Below are 19,066 nucleotides of genomic sequence, written 5' to 3' on the forward strand. Positions count from 1 at the left end.
GAGAGAGAGAGAGAAAGAGAGGGAGTCCGCGAGTTTTTCGATGTCGGTTTGGAAAAAGAAATCGGAGCGGCGAGACTACTGGATCCGGGGCTACTACTGTTCAGCGGCTTTCGAGCTTGCGAACTGACTGAAATCTAGGATCGGCCCGCTCCGGGCGTCATCATATCGGGACGCTATTTTCGGCGTCCCGACGACTCCAGAAACGCGCCGCGCGTGTCCCCTCGTCTCCTCTTCGCCACCCTCTCCGACGTCCTTCCACACCCTCCTCCCTGCCATCCGACTGTTCTCGTCTCTCTCCGCCACCCTTCTACTTCTTCGTCTCTCTTTTGGCGTAATCTCTCCTCCTCCTGAATCTTGATGCAGTGTGCCGGGTGCAACTTTTCTACGTTATGCCCGCGTCTTCTCTTTCTCTCTATCTCTCTTTTTCTCTCTTCGCCTCTTTTTCTTCACCGAGTTTCTTCGAGCTTCTTCAAGTTTCTTCATCCCGCTCTCTTTATCTCCGTGTTGCTCCTTTTGTAATTTTCCAGTTCAGATATCAGTGGCCGATCTTCTCGATGACATCTCCGCTCCTCTTCTCACTTTCTCTTCTTCTTCTTCTTCTTACAATTCTTCTTTTATGAGTATTTATGGAGCAGCCTGTATCTCGCAATTTGCGCGAAGAAACGGAACGGGGTCGATGTAGTCTGACGCGAATTCCGGAGGAACGATTTTGCTTCGCGCAGCTCCTGAGAATTCTTCGACCAGGAGGGGAATTTCCAACGCGGGTGTACGCTTCATTAAATTCATCTCTCTCTGGTTTTATTCTCCGTGTTAAATCGTTGATGTCGCATCGCCGTCGCTGTCGCCGTCGCCGTCGCCGCCAATGCTACCGCATGCGACAGTCGCGAAAATACTCGGCGAGGATTCATTTTTCATAGCGAAATGCATGTTTGAATAATCGGTTTTAGTAATTTATGGCTGCAAGTTATTATCGACCTCAATCGAATCAATGTAACCAAGAATTGTGAATATATCGTTTCTATTTAATATTTTAAAAAAGGAATACTTTTCTTAGCAGCGCTTCTCATGTCTAACATAATAAGATCAGACGAATATTAATGCTTAATTATCGCTTCGTCTATATAAGTAATCTATTAACTCTCCATAGCTAACGTAGATTTATTAGATCTATTCAATATTATATCCCTTCGAAGCTGACAATGGATCTTCTCAATTATAAATTTTTTTGTAAAAAATATCAAACATTTAATTTTCTTTATTATTATTTGCAATTTTAGATTATTTTTGTCAAAATACAGGTACCTAATATTTATTTTTGTCATTTTGATTTTTTGAAACTAATTTATATCTTCTAATTAATATAAATTAAATGGATCTTATAGATTCAGCCGTCAGTAAACAGATTTCAACTCCGGAAGATTGAAAGTGCAAAGTGTAATTAAACGCTTATGATTTAATTCCGATAGCTTTGGTTTGAATATGAAAATTCGTTTCGTAAATATTCTTTACAATTTGTTGTGTGTGGAGAATGAAAGTTTTTACAAATTTACTACAATAATTATTTATTTAAAAATGATTATTTATAACTCTCAACGTCTTGATCTTATATATTCGCAAATAGATATCAGACGTCGCTTATAAATAAAGGGAGAGACACAAGGGAATATAAATGTTGTGTGTGTTTCGCTTCATTCGTGAAGCATGAGGAATGATTAATTAATCTGTTCGGAAAGGTTACTACAATAAAAGTAACGAACTCGCGTTCGTCGGGGGACAACAAATCTTTAATAGTTCATAAAAGCACCGTATAAATACTGTTTAAGAGTGACGGGCGATCATAAATCGGACCGTTTACGATCAATTGCGGACGCTCCACTCGCGGCTTTTGACAGTTTTGCAATAAGACGCGCTGTGTCATCGTAACGTTGACATTTAGTGTTATATCTATATTTTTTAATTTTATGCCTAGCAATAAAAATAGAAAGATCATCCCTTTATTAGCGCGTTCATTCGCACTGTTCGTTTCTTGAAAGTATCGGATTGCCGAGATGCACGATGATAAAAATGTACGATCGACTCAGGATTCTTGTCGATTTTTTTCTTTCGAGTCTACCGAAAAAAAGCCTCGCTGCAGCGCCTTGATCTCCTGCCAAACAGGTGGTTCCGAGACGCGTGCGTGGGAGTGTGGAAAAATGAACTCGAATGAAAAGTAAAGATAGAGACAGATAGAGAGAGAGAAAGAGAGAGAGAGAGAGAGAGAGAGCAATCGGCGAAGTAATTGGGTCGGAATGTTTCACACATCACCAATATCTCCCTCTTCCCCAGCCACCTACGCGTGGAGAAAACTCGCGCGGACATTAATCCGCGTGACGCGAACTGGCAGATTCTTGATTAGTGTGAATGATGAGAATGCATATAAGATTCAAAAATATATATGTGTCAATATATTTTATATATATATATATATATATTCTTATGTGTAGAATTTCTAAGAAAAAAGAAATATGTATATACAGGCAATTTTAAGATTGACAATTTCTATTTGTGATTATTGAAAACTACCGAAAGAAAGAATATCGTTCTTTTCAATTTTTTTTCGACAAGCTATGGTTTAATTCATCATCAAGATGCTGCCAAAATAACGTACTTTGGCAATAAGAACAAGCTATCCTCAATTTATTACATTTTATTGAAAGAGATGGAAATAAAATTCAAAGAAAAACTAATAAAATATTAAAATAATTACAAAAATAAATATTATTTTTCAATAAAAACTGATTTTTAATTTATTTTTCGTTAAATATAGAACGTTTAAGTAAATAATCAAGATATCGAAGTGTCGCAGCAGAAATAAATATAATATCAGAAATATAATATCTCGAGGGCCGGAAGAGAGGGCGAATTAAAAATATTCAGACGACACTTCGCGACGCGAAAAAGAATGAGACATCTGATGAATTTCGGCGTCAACGACAGTCTTGTCGCCGTGTAAATGTCGTGCTAGATGCACGCGCGCGCACGATGTATACGTATATTATTTGCAGACGGGTATGAGATTGATATTTTGGGAGACCCCACGCGAGAAGCACACGGCACCAATAAACGCCGAGGCACCGACGAGGATTCCGCGCAAATATCAAGTGTATTTTGTTATGGCGTTTACGTATTGTTCAATTGTGAAAGCACCCCCGATTGTGAAATTACACCCTTCACATGCTCGAGGAATTGCTAATATGAAACAAAGCGAGCGGCGTTAATTGATTTCAGCGCCAACTGCTTGTGAAATCTGAATATCGTTGTTTCATGAGACATCTTGAGCATAATTTCTAATTTTGATGGGCACACTCACATGTTAATATTAGTTGGTTCCTCGATTGGCAGAATGATTTTGCATTGCCAAAATAATGGCTCCTTAACTGATCTGCTATTAGATATTTTTAAATATTACTTTGCGTGACAGGGGATAAGATTGTACAAACACAAATGAACGAAAAAGGCCCTTTCAAAACAGGTTTTAGTGTCAAAAATAATATTTTTATGTAAATTTTACAATTTCCAATTCAAGCAAACTCCGCACCGATTATTTTGAAATGAATTTGAAATTTTACATGTTCGAGATATTATATTGTGATTATATATCTGAGACATACTCGAAATATTTATCTTTACATTTATTAAAAACTTAATATGCTTTAATTACATTCAATAATCAACTTGATTTCCATATATTTGGATAGTTGTAATGCCAATATTTGGCTACTAGTTTCACAAAAGTGGGCAAATATGTCTGACAGTAGAGATAGTGGGTGGGATTCTTTAGTAACGAATGCTCGCTTTGCGTAGCCAAATATTCGAAATATTTTGGGAACAAGTATTGCGCAAGATCGGAACCAACTTGTACGAGATTCCACGCGCCGTAACGTTCGAACGTGAAGGAGATTTTCCTTGCAGTATGAAAAATAAAGTTAATGAACTGCCCGGTTCATCCACCCTTGTCGAATAACGTTTATTGACACATTGGACGCGTGAAATAAAGTAAACCAACAATCAATGGAGATTATTTTTAGTCGTCAAATAACGGTGGATATTAAAAGACTCCATTCGTCGTGAAACCTGCTTGTAGCTATAAATATGATTTCTGAACGTAACAAGTAAGTATTCTAACTGTAGGTAAATTCCTGTTCTTTTTTAACTCATTTCATACAGATTAAAGATCCGCAATAGCTACATCAACTGGTCTATTGTAATGTCAAAAATGGAAGTACACACATTTTTTTTATAGCTAATGTAAATGACTTTCGTCAAATACAAACTTTAATTCAATAAATATATAAAAAATGTTCCATGTTTAATAATTTACATATAGAATAATTATTAACACTGATCAATTTCGGCCTTTTCTTTTTAAGTTATTTTGATAATTATTTTATTTTTATTTTATGTTTTTGTTATTAGATTTTTGAAAGAATTTCTAACTTACTTTATGAGAACATTTTACTTGATTTTCGTCACAAACAATGTTTTATTTGTAGGTACATAATTACAGCATTTATATAGATCCATATACCTCTCCTCCCCTCATAAGTTTTTCGTATATAATATCTTATAACAGTAACTAATTTTGGAACTAAAACATAATGAAGCTTATGAATAAAAACTAGATGGAATTAAATGAAAATTGAAATTAGAAAATAATAAAGAATAAAATTAATTATGTAAAATGTTTCGCATAAAGATTGAAATTAATGAAGATTTTTGAAAGGACGAAATAATTAAATTACATAGATTAAAATTATGATTATCACTTAAAATTTTTCAATGATTTATGCATCAGACGATCATCTAATTGTTCGAAAATTTTCCATATTTTCATTCAATTACAGTATCTTGAAGAATATAATAGAAACGATAATGAATTTTATATCGTTTGCGGTGTACTCACGTATTGCTGAAGATTTTTGCATGTTGTTATTGTATAAGAGATCGATTCTGAGCTATAAAAAGAATTACCATATTGTAGTGTATCAACAGAAGCTGAGAATTTTATAATTGCACGAATCTAATTAACTATTAGAAAGTTCAATATAGAAACGTAATAATTATTTGATATTGGTTTTTTAAATCGGAGTATATTTATTATTTTCTTAATATCTATATAATCCAAAATCCGAATTATGTAAAATAAATTTGTAATTTATTTATTTTTTTTTTAATAAATTTTAAAGAAAAAAATTGATATATAAAAATATAGGTGTAGATTATTATTTGATGATACGAAGAAAAACTAAATTAAAAAATCTAATTATCATATTTTATAAAATATAAAAAATTAATTAGAAGCATTGTAATTATAATAAAAGGTATCAATAGTTGCTCTCTAATCAGATTAGCAACTATTAATATTTTTTATTATATAATTTCAATATTTCTAATTAATTTTGTATACTTTGAAGATACAATAATTAATCTTTTAAATTTGGATAATAAATTAGAATTCAAATATATCTTACAGTATAGAATAAAAATTTGAAATATTATATTATTCTGTATCAGTTCTATCATCTTAGATCCGAATAATGATTACAAGATTATTTTCTAACTAAGAATTTATGCAATTATAAAACGCGCGGCTTCGATTCGAGTATTACCCAGAATGCTTTGTTCTGATCGGTATCAGGGATTGTGTACTGTATAGGTGGTCTTCCAGAACTCACATCCTCCGCATCCATGAATTCATCATCATCCTCTTCGAGCGATGATTTCGATCTCGAGTCTTCCCTTCTCCTCCAAACGCTCGACCCTTTCGAATTGTCGAAAATAACATCTTTGATTCTTTCATGGTCCTCCTCGCTGGCGTTTTCGAAAGTAGACACTTTCAACTCCTTCGTCTTTTTCTTTCGCGATTTTTCCACGAACGTGACTGCATTGGTTGCCGTGTAAATCTGTTTATCCTGATCATCCGACTGATCTTTCGAGCTGGACCGAAACCTTTTGCTCTTAAAAGACTTTCTAGCGGAGTTACCTCGAAAAGACATATCCCTTCTGCTCTCGGAGAGTCCGATGACATTGTTAACTAGCTCCTCTAAAGCTTCGTCATCCAACAGCATCTCCTCTAAAACAGTCTGTACTTCTACTGAGACGCTCTTTTTACTTTCCGACCTGGATAACGATGGGCTGTTAGTTGGAGATGTGTTCGTTGACATATCCCGCAATAAATCGCGCACCGTCTGCACGGATATGTCAGACTTGCGACGTTCCGGATCTTTTTTCGATTTCTTTATGCTCAAATTTTCTGCAGATTTACTGATCTCCGCATTCCTAGATTTCAGTTTGGTAGGTTTTCTCAAGATCGTCGTGGAGGATTTACCAGATTTCGGTTTTTTCTGGCTGACGAAGGTCCTCTTCTCTTTTTCAGTCTCTTCGATAGTTGGCTTTTGGGCAGTCGAGTTAATTTTCGTAAGGTCGTTCGAGAATTTTTTCATTTTTTTGGAAACGTCGACATTCTTCGATTTCTTTGATAAATCTGGAGATTTGGAGGAAGATTTCTTCGGTGTTCTTCGCGTGATCTTTTTTTCCTCGTGATCAGATTCATCAACTGACGAAGCCGACTGTGAATCCTTGTACCTTTTGATAATCGGGAAGCTATCGAAGGAACTCATAGTGGGCGCATCGTTGCCCGAGTCTTTGTCGAAAGATGTGTCCATTTCGCTTGAGGAGACAGATATTTTGTTTTCGTTGTGAGCAAATGTCGGGATCGGTGTAGGTACCCTGACATACTTTTCTGGCTCTGGCGGGGCCAGCGATCGCACGACTTGTTGTAAACTTTGTCGAATTTCCGTATTGATTTCCTCCAAGAATCTTTTCGTTTCGTTATAATCATCGTTGTCATCGTTATAATATCGATCAGCTTGAATGATCCACGTTTCATCGTCTTCTCGCATGAGACAACTCCAGTCTGGGCTGAGCCTTGAATCTGGACTAAGCCTCGAGTCTGGTCTGGAGCCGCCAAGCAAATATCTGGTGCTGCATTCCGATAAGGTGCTTCGACCGTCGAAGTTTTTATCCAAAGACCGAAGTTCGCTTCGCACTCTTAGACTGTATTCGTGCAGATTTTCGAGTTTGTGCTTAGCGTCACGAGGAAGTCTTACATCGGTCGAGTGACTAAAACTGCAGAGCGAATCATGAATGCTTTGAATGTCATTGTTAGCCGGCTCATGATATGAGAGGCACGGTGTTGGCGGATTGATGCTAATCACTACGCTGTCAGATGCGTGTCGTAGACACGCCAGCAGTTCCAAGACGCCGACGCAGCCGACCAATATCGATAGCAATAAACCCATCTTCGAGTTAATTATTGAGAATGATTCAAGTTATCTTATGAATGTTCATGTTTTAACAAGGATTTAATTTATTTGAACAAGGAATTTTATGAGCTTATCTTGTAGGCAAAAATTTAAATTTAAGACAAGATTTTTTTACAGGAATTTCTTCGATTATTGAAATTGCAATTTTGTTTATATCGATTACTGGTTATATTTGTTGTCTTATTGCCTAATACATATGAGTCTTGTACTTTCAATTAGCTATAAATAATTACATTCTGGCAGCATTTCGAAAGATGATCTAATTCTTCACTTTTCATCAAATAAGATCGCATCGTTGCTAATATTAACTTCACTGACGTCATTCAAAACCAATACTAGGAAACTCTTATTAACAATTACAAACATATGAAATATTTTAATTAAAATTTTTTAAGTAAAACTAAAAGATTTTTTTTCTACTGATCGTTATATGCGATTTACTAATTTCTTTCTGTCTCGATAGAAATGGTTAACTAATTGTTGTTGTCACATAACCAAAGAAAGAGAGAAAGAAAGAGCGCCAATTCGCTGAAGATTATAGGAGTCTTCGGAGTTACACGCCAACCTTCTTTCAAATTAGTCACGATTTCACCGCGCCACATACGAATTTTCTCTCTGCGTATATAATCGGAATTTGTAATCTTACAAGTTTGTGCGAATACTCTGCATTCCGATCGATGAAGGATAATTTTGGTACACGCCGTACGAGCGCGAAAATCCAATCGCAACACTTGTATTGTGCTTCGCATTCGCACAAGAATCCCAGCGAGATATTCTTCGCCTGATGTCAATGTCTTCCCGAGGGAATATTCAACGAGAATCCCGACGTGAGATAAATTCGAAATTTCATGATTTTTCTCACAGTTGTGTTCAAATAGAGAGAGATACAATTGATGAGAAATTCCATCTTAGATAACATTCTCAGGGATGTTTTTCTGCATCCTTCCAAAGATTCATTTCATTGATATTCTGGTAGTTCTTTCTGAAAGCATCGTCCGGATGGGAGCCTTTGACTTTTCGCGCAAGGCAACCTCGTGGCCTCAGCGACGTGAGCACCGGTCTCTCGTAAGCATGGTAGTAATTCTTGGTGTCGATGACGTCACCAAGAAGACAGACGACGATTACGTGATTCTGAGAGGGGGGCCGGACCACCCACGCGTCACTCTGGTCCTCCACTAAGAAACGTTCTCCACTCGTCGACGAAGGCGCATTGCGATATCTCTCGCCCCCTCTTTCTTCTGCTTTTCCTTTCTTTCTCTCCCTTTTGGCGCTTGATATCGGAACAAATGAACGGCTACCCGAACGCGAGGATCATGTCTGATCACGCGATTATCGGCTTATCCATGCGGCCGGATGGCGGCCGAAGCACTGTTTTATTTTCCGCGGGCAAAAGCGGCTGGCCAGGCTGGTGGCCGTCGGCTCGTTATGTCTCGACGTCGACGTCGACGTCGCGAAACGTCGGATACGATGTGCGGGGCCTGGCTAAAGGCTAAAGTTAGCCAAATGTCCCTGAACACGAATCCCTGTCCTTAATGCACGATGTGATGAACGGCGCGATCGATCGGTACGGATGATAATTAACGATGTTGATCCGCAGCAGCAACAGCAGCAGTCGCCGCTGCTGCCATGCTGGTTGTCAATATCGTTGACCATCGATCGTATCTGTTCAATAATCGCAGCTTGTTAACGAGAGAAAAGCAAACTCACCGATGTTCGAATGCGAACGTATCGAATGTGACTCTCGTTCGTTAGAACAACTCGAATATTTCAACCACGTGATGACGCCGATAATTTCGTATGGCTGCCAGAAGAGCAGATCTGACGTATTCAAGAAGGTAAACAAAATTTTTAATATATTTTTGATGAACGTGATACATCAATTTGGCTCTTAGCCACTAATGATTAACTGATTCATCTCGAGTTCTGATCGTTTGATAGCTCAGGTCGATTTCGCTCGAGTCGGTTAACTTTAATTATAATCTCTTGGATACCTTTCTCTATCAAAAGGTAAGATTAAGATAAAGACTCCATTACATTATTGCAACGTTAATGGAACATGAAGTATAAGAATTAACTTCACGATAATCCTATAAGCAGTTTTATATATATTATATGTGTTATAACCTAATGATATATATATATAATTCTTTGTTATAACTTTACATCGATGATAAAGCATCTAAAGTCTTTCTCGCATTTTTATTAATTGCAAGAGTTTCCTTTTATCTTCTTTCAAAAAGTGTGCAAATTGAAACAAACAAAATACATCTAGAGATAGAGTTTAACTTAATTCAGTTCAAACAATTCTAAATTTATTGGAGGAAAAGGAAAATACACATTTCCGTACGCAAACAGTAAAAGCCGAATTTCGCGCGACTATTAACACGATCAAGAATAATTTGGTTGCAATTCTAAACTCGCTCTGCGTGCAGGCTCTGTATTCGATCCGCCAGATACACTCACTCTGTACATCCTGCTTTTAGAGGTGCATCGCGCCGAGCGATATTTACGCATGGCCGGCTATGGTAAGCCCGAGAACAGAGTTTCTGGCGTCACCCGATAGATTTTATTTCGGTTACCTCATCGGTTTGTATGGATCAACGTCAGGATTCATGATTCCCGATACCGCGCGTTTTGCGCCCGGTACATCGCTCTGGCGCGTCTCCAACGAGAAGATATCGGTGTGGCGGCCCCAGATCGAGCCTCTTATCGAACTCTCGATGATCTACTTTGCACGATGCGATGCCGTCGCGAGCTACTCGAACGCGACGAAATCTAAGGAAGTTAGATTTCACGGAAGAGATGAGCGTCTCCTACGCAGTCGCTCGTCAATTTATCGCGTCCGCAAGTGAACAAACAAGATAACGATGTGACAAAAATGCAGATACAACGAGAACGCGTGCTAAACGGTCAATATGCTTTGTCTCATCGACGAATTGAATACGATATATTTATAATATTTAGAAATATTTCGATATAGCAGGCGCAACGTTTAAAGACTTTTTAAAAAGTACGTTATGTACTTAAAAAGTGAATTTTTGAGTAAGAAATAAGGAATAATAAATTTCAACCTATTGGAAACCAGATATATAGAAATATACGGTTTCTGATAGATCAAAATCTGTTATTCCTTATTCCTTTCATTATGTCTTAATTGTAAACTACATCAACTACAAGCAATAAGATCCATTTGTATTAAAACTTTTACATAACTGATTCAAATTGTTATAGTTGAGTCACTTTCGAATAATCTGTTAATTATTATCGAATATTGATTGTATTCAGCAAAGAAAACTGATCAATGATTCTTTAATATGATTTTTCCTACACTTATTAGATCAGCGAAAAACTAATGGCAAAAACCAATTGTATTGAGGAATCATTGAGCATTCATTTTGATCAAGTCTCAAGAGTTTACTCAGTAATCAATGATTCTTTGTTGAATGCAGCCATTGTCTTTGAATGATGCATTCGTATCGCGAGTTTTAAGATAGTGTTAATCTCATCTTTATTTCATTAACAATGAATAAATTTTGCACAATGAAAAATTTTAAACAATGAATAATTTTTCCATGTATTTTACGTAGGATATGACTCAGTTTCTTGATGCAATTTTATATGATATATATATATATATATATATATATATATATATATATATATTATCTATAAATGCTATTGAAAGTCATTAAGATATTATTTTTTAAAGGTGTTAGGATAAGTATTGATAAGTATTGAGATAATAAATATCATAAATATGAAACATTTTTCCCAGTATCTGTCTATTTTTCCTTGATAAATAAATTCAGAAAATTACAGACACTTCTAATTAAAAATAATCGCGCCAAGGACTGAATTTATAAAAATCTCTCCATAAAAAGAGGAAATAAAGAATTATGAAATTATTTGAAAAAAAAAAAAACAATAATGTTATACTTCAATAACTTTTAATAATAATAGCCACATAATAATTGTTTAAATATTATTTTAATTAATTTTTTAGATCAGAATACAATATATTTGTAAGTCAAAAAAGAAGTGTATTAATTTTAAGATATTAAAATGTTTTATTCTTGTCTCTATTTCTTAAGCACTTAAAGATGTTTTAATTTTAAACTTTGTCAATAAACTAGTGTTTTAAATCTAAATACATAGTGTTTTGTTTATTGAAAAAGTTTAAAACATCTTTAAGTATTTAAAAAATGGAGACAAGAATAAATTTTAATATCTCAAAATTAAACACTTCTTTGAGTGAGAACACTTATAATATCTTTAATCCAAGACTTAAGTTCTTATTCATATTTTATTAATGCTTTTTCGTTGAAGCGCGATACGCTCCATTAAAATTCCATGAAGACGTGCAATGGAATCGGAGAATGAAGAATCGCGAAACACGCGAGACACGAGTGGGTGATGGAGCATCGACTGCGCAATCCACCCGTCCGGACCACTTCCCTGACTAGCGCCGAAAATAAACGTATACGTCGACAGCGTATCGGATGCAAACTAAAATAAATCGGCGCTGCCTCTTGCGACGCGACGTCTCGCTCTGCGAATTTACTCGTCAGATTATCCGATGCCTCGAGTATTCACTGGCACGCAATTAAGAAATCATAATTAAGAAATCTTTTACTCAGTAAATGATCCATGATATAAAAAAGAACATAGCCTTAACATTAATCTCTGTGCAATTACGTTATTATAAATATGGTTATAAAAGATCATTTTCTTCTTATGCAATCTACATATAAAAAATATATCGGTGGTTTTGAAATTGATTCGGAACACACATTATTTTGTTAATTCTATTAATCGCATTGTTATCATGCAGTTTTTGATACATTGCTTTATTACTAATAAATGCTGCTATTAGCGATTTTGTGAATTAAATTTTTCGCTAAATTAAATTTGTATTAGCATCCTGACATTCTATTAAGAAATAATAATATCGATATTACAAGTCTTTCATTAACTAGATATTACGTGAAAAAAAGGCACGATATAAAAAAACAAATAAAAGAAGTAATATAAAAAGGAAATAAATAATAACAGAGATGTCAACAAATAATATCATTGACGATAATATCAATTTGACGTTATAAATAGCGTCATGGTACTCAATAGTAAGTCGTTAAAACATTAAGCATACAATTCGGACCATTACGTTGCCGAAAAGTAAATTGGACTCGCTGAGTGGAGGACCTTGACTCTGCCCGTAAAAGCCAAGAACAGATTCGGAGCAGGTCTTTTTCACGTGAGTGCGCGCCTTTCACAGGTAATGGCTAATCGATGAATCATAAAAAAGCAACATCAAACACTTTGACTCTTGAGAAAGATCGATTGGTATGTAATCTAGATGTAGAAGAAACGCGTGCTCGCGACATCGTATCCTATCGGCGGCGGCGGCGATGGCGACGGTGGAGGTCGAAATTAGTCGACCTCCTTGCCCGCACCCAAGAGAGCCGGTTCTTCTGGAGGGAAACGGAACAATGCCAATGCTATTTCGGTCGATGATCGAACGGTGGTGGCCACGGTCGAAGAAAAGCGTGCCACCGGATCTGAAAAGCCCCGCAACACGTTCGCGAGCCGACCGATTTAGATTAAAGCGGTGGAACTGAAGTCCAATCCGTCAGGATTATTCCCTCAGGACCGCAAGTCCTCGTCTTGCCGTTTGGCATCCAGGTATGCCTATAATATTGAATTGGCCGTGATCTCGTTTCGCCCGCGATTCACAGAATCATTGATATACTGCTCTTTCTCTTTTTCCATATATCTTACTCATTTTTGCTCTCCGCCGTTTCTTTTATCTTAACTTTAATATATGTTGGTGGCGCGTGACCCAAATTGCGTCGTACATTGCTGCGAACTCGTTTTTGTCGCGAGACAATTTTTTATTGGACCCTGTAATCCATTATATCGGATTGCATAACTCTTTACAAAACGACTTGGAACAGCTTTAACGAAAAGTAAATATTTTTTATTCACAAAATTTCTTATTGGAATCATTTATGATAAAGCAAATTAGCTATCTGCAGCAAAAGTAATTTATCTAAATTGAGCTTTTAAATCACAATTTAAAAATAAACATTCTCGAAGTAGTTGAAAAGTTTTAATTTATCGTAAAAATATTTTTCGGACTGAAAACTGTTATTTTAATCAGTAAGTATCGGAATAGTGACAGATTCAGTCTGGCCGATCAAGATGAGACGTAGCTCTGGCAACCAGGAAATGGTCAAGTGCAAAGACCTAGCTAGAATGTCTGGCGTCCGAGAAACGTGCAACCCCTTGCCATCACAAAGCATTTCTTACTGACGAGTGTCACTGACATTCTAATTATTTTTGTTAAACGTCTCATTCATCAGCGATTTGCTGTTACGTTAGCTGTTATTGCAGAGGAATAATATTGCCATTTATATCGTGTTCGACCATAATAGTTTATCATCCGTTTAAATATTAATAAATATTATATATATAATTAAATAATTTAAAACAAATTAGATCTCGAATATATTGATTAAAATATTATTTTTCAAGAGAAATAGATTATATTACTATAATCGAGTGAATGAGCTATAATTAACACAAATCAGCGCATTCACAGACACATTTTTAGCTGTTCGAGTTGGCATCGAGTTTTTACGAACAAGTAAAAAACGATCTTTCGCTAAAAGCTTTAATCAAGATTCAAATCATAATAAATCGCATCTAAAAGCAAAGCCCGACCTTGCAAAATTGGCACTATAACTAGATAAAATGGCAAATTTTCGGTACATAACTATTTGTTTGCGTTGTTTCTGTTATGTTTTCAGTTTATGAGTTTGCCAACAATAAATTGATACATGAAATGACTGCTCAATAAATCTTTAGCACGAATGTCCGTGTAATGTCGCATCTTTGAAGCACTACGATTAATTTACGTGAAATATGAAAATAATTTTAAGCATTTATTATTCTTGTATTATTTTTTTTACATACTGTATTAATTTTAAATTATTATTTTAAATTATTTCTAAGATGACAAAAAATTTATTTCACAATAAAACCAGTTTTCAAATTTTTATGCTGCAAATATTAAGTGTAGTAAAAAGAAATCCATTATTTTTCCATTCAATTCCATGCAAAAATAATGGATTTCTTTTTACTACACCTAATATATGAAAATCTATATGATTTGTTCGTCAGAATTGATAAATACAAATTGAGATATTTTTATTCGTATCTGTACTTATATAATAAAAAAATCATTAAATTAAATATTTATCATATATTAACATCTCCAAAAACAATTTTTTAGTGCATATACACACATAAATTAATGCTCAATTGCCTAACTAAAATTCAAGTTAATTCAGCTGTACAAAAAATGCGATATTAAACAACATAATCTACGAATCCGTTCCAACTTCATATTGATTTTAATGCGGCAGTTGCATGTCGTAAAAACGCTGTTCGCTTGAAATAGACAATGTGCCAGAATTTTACACTGTTACGACACGTTGCGTCATTGTTACGCCATATTTTCGTATAAAACTCGCTCTTTGCTTGTTCAAAGGCTCAGAACATTCGTAAAGTCTCGACAGAACGTTTCACAAAATCGCGTGTCTCTCTCCCCATAAAAAAATAAAAGCTCCATTTATATAACTCGCATTTTGCGCGATTTATATCGTAAATATCGATGCAATTACCGATATAAATTATCTCTATATTGTACGATCTTTCGGATTAAATCGTGTTATTAAAATATATTAATTTTCAATACAATTTTAATCGATTGTCACTATACAATTCATTATCACATCATTTTTATCGTAAACGGACCGATCTCTAATTTACATCGTCGCGACATTGTAAATATATAACTTAAATTGTCTTTGTGTAAATTGTTTTTGTATCCTCAGGCTCGTCGTAATTTTACGAGGTGTTCGCGCGGGTGCGACTGGGGAGATGGGGAATGTGTACTCTGTTTTGGGGAATAGTGTTTGCGTACTTTATTATCAGATATACAGACATATATCGATTAGCGAGTGGATCATTTCACCAGGTCCTTACCATCCCGCGTGACTTTTACGCGACGACTTTTCTTTCCGATCATTCGCGGTTGCGGACATCTTGGCAGCCGACCCGTAAACACTTATCCTCGAGCGATTATCGCGCAACCGTGTCTGACTACGCGCTGGCGCACTTCACTTACCGAAATCCAAAACCACCTTTCTCGAGTGACCGCAGGCCGTGGTCGTCACGACGGATTTCGTATCGGGAAAAGGCGCGGTCACTTTCCTTTTTTTTATTAGTCAATGAAATGAAAAGAGATATCTATTTCCTCTTAAACGAATAAAAAAAAGTACGAATCCTAATACTGCATTAAGGATATTACGTCGATTTATTCGCGCGCTTTCGTCGTCTTTCGTTCCCTTCCTGAAACTCTCTGACTGGCTCTAATAAAAGACCCGAACGGGTCAGTCTCTGGATCCATCGTGGTGGGAGCTTCGACAAGGAATCAAAATAGATTACCGACAGGCGAGGTTTCCGGTTGGATTAAAACCAACTCGAAGCAACATTTCTTGACGAAACACTGGCGAAACGCTGGCACTTTTCATATTTCAGTGAATTTTGCGAAGGATCTCACGTTACATACCATAAATTATGTCGAATTATATTCTATAAATTGATTACAGCAATACTGTAATCATTTTCATTATATAGATTAATCTGTAATAAATTCATAACAATTTCAGAGAAGTTCAAAATAAAGTAACATTATCATTTTTATTCTATAAGGAATTCCGAGGAATATCTTCAAAAATTTTTATTTTTAATGATTGGTTTTTTTTTTTAATCTGAAGTCAATCTGAAGTCATTTTCGTTGAATTACATTATCGATACATTTACTAATAATTTTTGATAGAAAATAAAAGGCTCTTGCATACTTTTAAACAAATAACAAAATAATTTTTGGCTAATGTAAATAAGTTTATGCTAAATCCAGTTTTTCAAAAAAAATTCAGTTCAAACTTAATATTTCTAAATTGTTGAAGATATGATGTCGATTTCAATTTCTAATAATAATAATTTACACGTATATTTCATATAAATTATTACAATCCGCCAACTGGCTTGGTAGAGCACAATGAAAAACTCAGAATCTTGGCGCAAATCGGCGGTTTATGTTGTCGCAGAATAATTTGCATTGCGCAGTTCCAAAAGTGATGAACCGACTATGATGTTCCTCCGCTATCTTACTCGATCTCTATTTTTGTTCATCTAAATAAAGCCGAAAGTGGCCCAGTTTCTACGCACCAGGCGAAACAACGGCGTGTAATCGTGCGACATTTAATATTATTCTTCAGATATTTTAAGTGAGAGCTAAGGTTTCTCTTATTTCCACATGCGCCATTTTACGTAGCAATATAAAATGTATAAACAAACGCGATAAACAGAATTTTATATGTGTTGTACTTATTAGAAAGCGCTAATAATTAACGAACTCACATTGAAAAAAATTGCATATATATTATACAATTCAAACACGTACCTATTAGTTTCCATGAAGGACCGGTGGAGCTTAAAGAAAATGTATTCATTGAAAATCAAATTGTTGGGATGCTCGGCTTGAACCTTGACGACAACTTATATTTGGGTCATTGAGATTTCAGGTTTTCTTAATGCAAAAGCAATGCTATCGGCGTAATAAACGTCTGGCGAAATGATGTACGGTACGAGGTATAACCTTACAGCGCCGCGAGAATACCTTAAATGGATAGGACGACTCCGTCGACATCCCGGGAAAGAGCGCATTCGAGTACAAATATGATCGGTTTGCGTATAATCGATTCTGTACAGTTTTTCAGTTTTAAATTGTAAATCAAACTACGATTGTGATTCTCTCATTTTTGTATTCTTTATATATTTATACTTTGTATTATTTAGCTTTTTATACAATTTCGCTTTTATCGAGCTCATGTATTTTGCAAATATCTGTGCCAATTCCAGTTACACAAGCCGTTGCATTTTGTAAGTAGATACGTACCGTCGCCGGTAAGGCAGATGGCTGAGGATAAACTCGCTAACCACTGCGGTCTGACAATTACCTACCTCGACTACTTCCGCAGCTTTCCTTCGTTAACGCCCAACGATAATTTTGTTCTTAGTAGATATCTACTATTGTTTTATATGAACAGCAAATGTCTTTTTAAATTTTAATTAAACATTTTAAGTATGTCGGATGTCTTTGATTACTTATTTTTATATCAATTATGCATTTATTTACATAATTTTTGAATAATTTTGAAACATCTTGACGCTAGCGTATATTACAAAATTTAATGTTATCAGTTAAATTTGATTTTTATACATAATTTTAAAATTTATTTATATTTATATTTATATGAAACATCGTGTAACTCGTATAAACTATCAAATCAAGATATTTGAATATAAAAGAACAACAACAAAAATTCACAAGGAAGTCAGCGCGGGAAGGGATGCGCAAATTATTAAATCAGAAAATTCACGTCACTCTATTTGATGTTTGACATATTCAATATTTCGTATCATATAATTGGATTAAATAAATTTTTTCTTAACAAACTCAACTCTACTTATAAAAATTCAGTCGTATATTGAAAGATATTACTTTGTGAATTAATAATTATGTATTATTATAAAAATTATTATAAAAATTATTAGTATAATTACTTTGTAAATTAACAATTAATATTATTGATGATGTAAATGATTAACATCATTCCAAATCTTCATGACATGTTTGACGTCTGTCATGTCCATTTTAGTTTTGGCAATCTGTGAATAATCCAATTTTGGCGAATTGCTATATCGATTAAGAATGTATATCTGATTGCTGATAACTTCAAAGTTGAAACATTCAAGAATTCTGAATAAAGAAGACATCGTAAATCAAATAGAGTGAAATAAATTTTTTGATTTAATAATTTGCGCGTCCTTTTCAACGCTTATTCTCATTAGCCTTAAATGTTTTTGTTATTTTAAAGATTGAGAGTCCCTTCTAAGCATATATATTTTTAAATTTTAATATAAATAATTAAAGATCTTATATGGTAACAGTGGATTACATTTTATAAAAATAAAAAAAATAAATAAATGCTAAAGTTAAAGTATAAAGTAAATTTTTTAATTCAAATAAAATTGCAAATGAAATTTAAAATAAATTTTCAAGGCGGATATAAATTTTTATTATTATTTTTTCAAGTCATAAAATTTCGTTACATTATTAGTCAAGGTATCACAAATTCCTACAAGTTTAATGCAATAATAATATTTGCAAATACATGAGTTCAGCAATAGTCGCCAATATTATTTTATATGTAATGTAAACGGATCTCTCTTTTTTTGGTGTGCGAGTATAAATATAGATACTTACCTCGTCGCATGCAGCGCATCTAGGTTTAAGTTGTTCCGCATAATGCCTCTCGCAGAAAAGCATGTCGTCGTGCACGCAATAAGCAAGATCGACCAGGAGCTCTTTACAATCTACACATCTAAAGCATGTCGGATGATAGAGGAGACCCAGTTTACTAGCTGACACAGCAAGGCTACCGTATTTCAGGGACGATTCACACACGCCGCATTCCTGAAAGAAAAGTCTGAATATTAGAAACTTCTACGTTGTTGATGCAGAATTTTATATATATATATAAGGTGTAGTAAAAAGAAATCCATTATTT

At 34.8% G+C, this 19,066-nt stretch overlaps 1 protein-coding gene across 3 annotated transcripts in view; it reads right to left on the minus strand.

Moving 5' to 3' along the window:
* LOC105621495 (four and a half LIM domains protein 2-like) overlaps window positions 1-19,066 on the minus strand; it is a 93,785-nt gene that overhangs the window by 20,939 nt on the left and 53,780 nt on the right. For 2 of the 3 annotated variants that reach the window (XM_012202962.1, XM_012202964.1), the window contains one exon: window positions 18,763-18,972. In XM_012202962.1, coding sequence (XP_012058352.1) covers window positions 18,763-18,972 — 210 coding nt within the window. Of the gene's footprint in view, window positions 1-5,714; window positions 5,794-5,871; window positions 7,341-18,762; window positions 18,973-19,066 lie in introns of those variants that run through there. The other variant, XM_012202963.1, reaches the window with a different exon arrangement.

The sequence above is a fragment of the Atta cephalotes genome, assembly GCF_000143395.1.
Source record: "Atta cephalotes unplaced genomic scaffold scaffold00034, whole genome shotgun sequence".
Taxonomy (NCBI): Eukaryota; Metazoa; Arthropoda; class Insecta; order Hymenoptera; family Formicidae; genus Atta; species Atta cephalotes.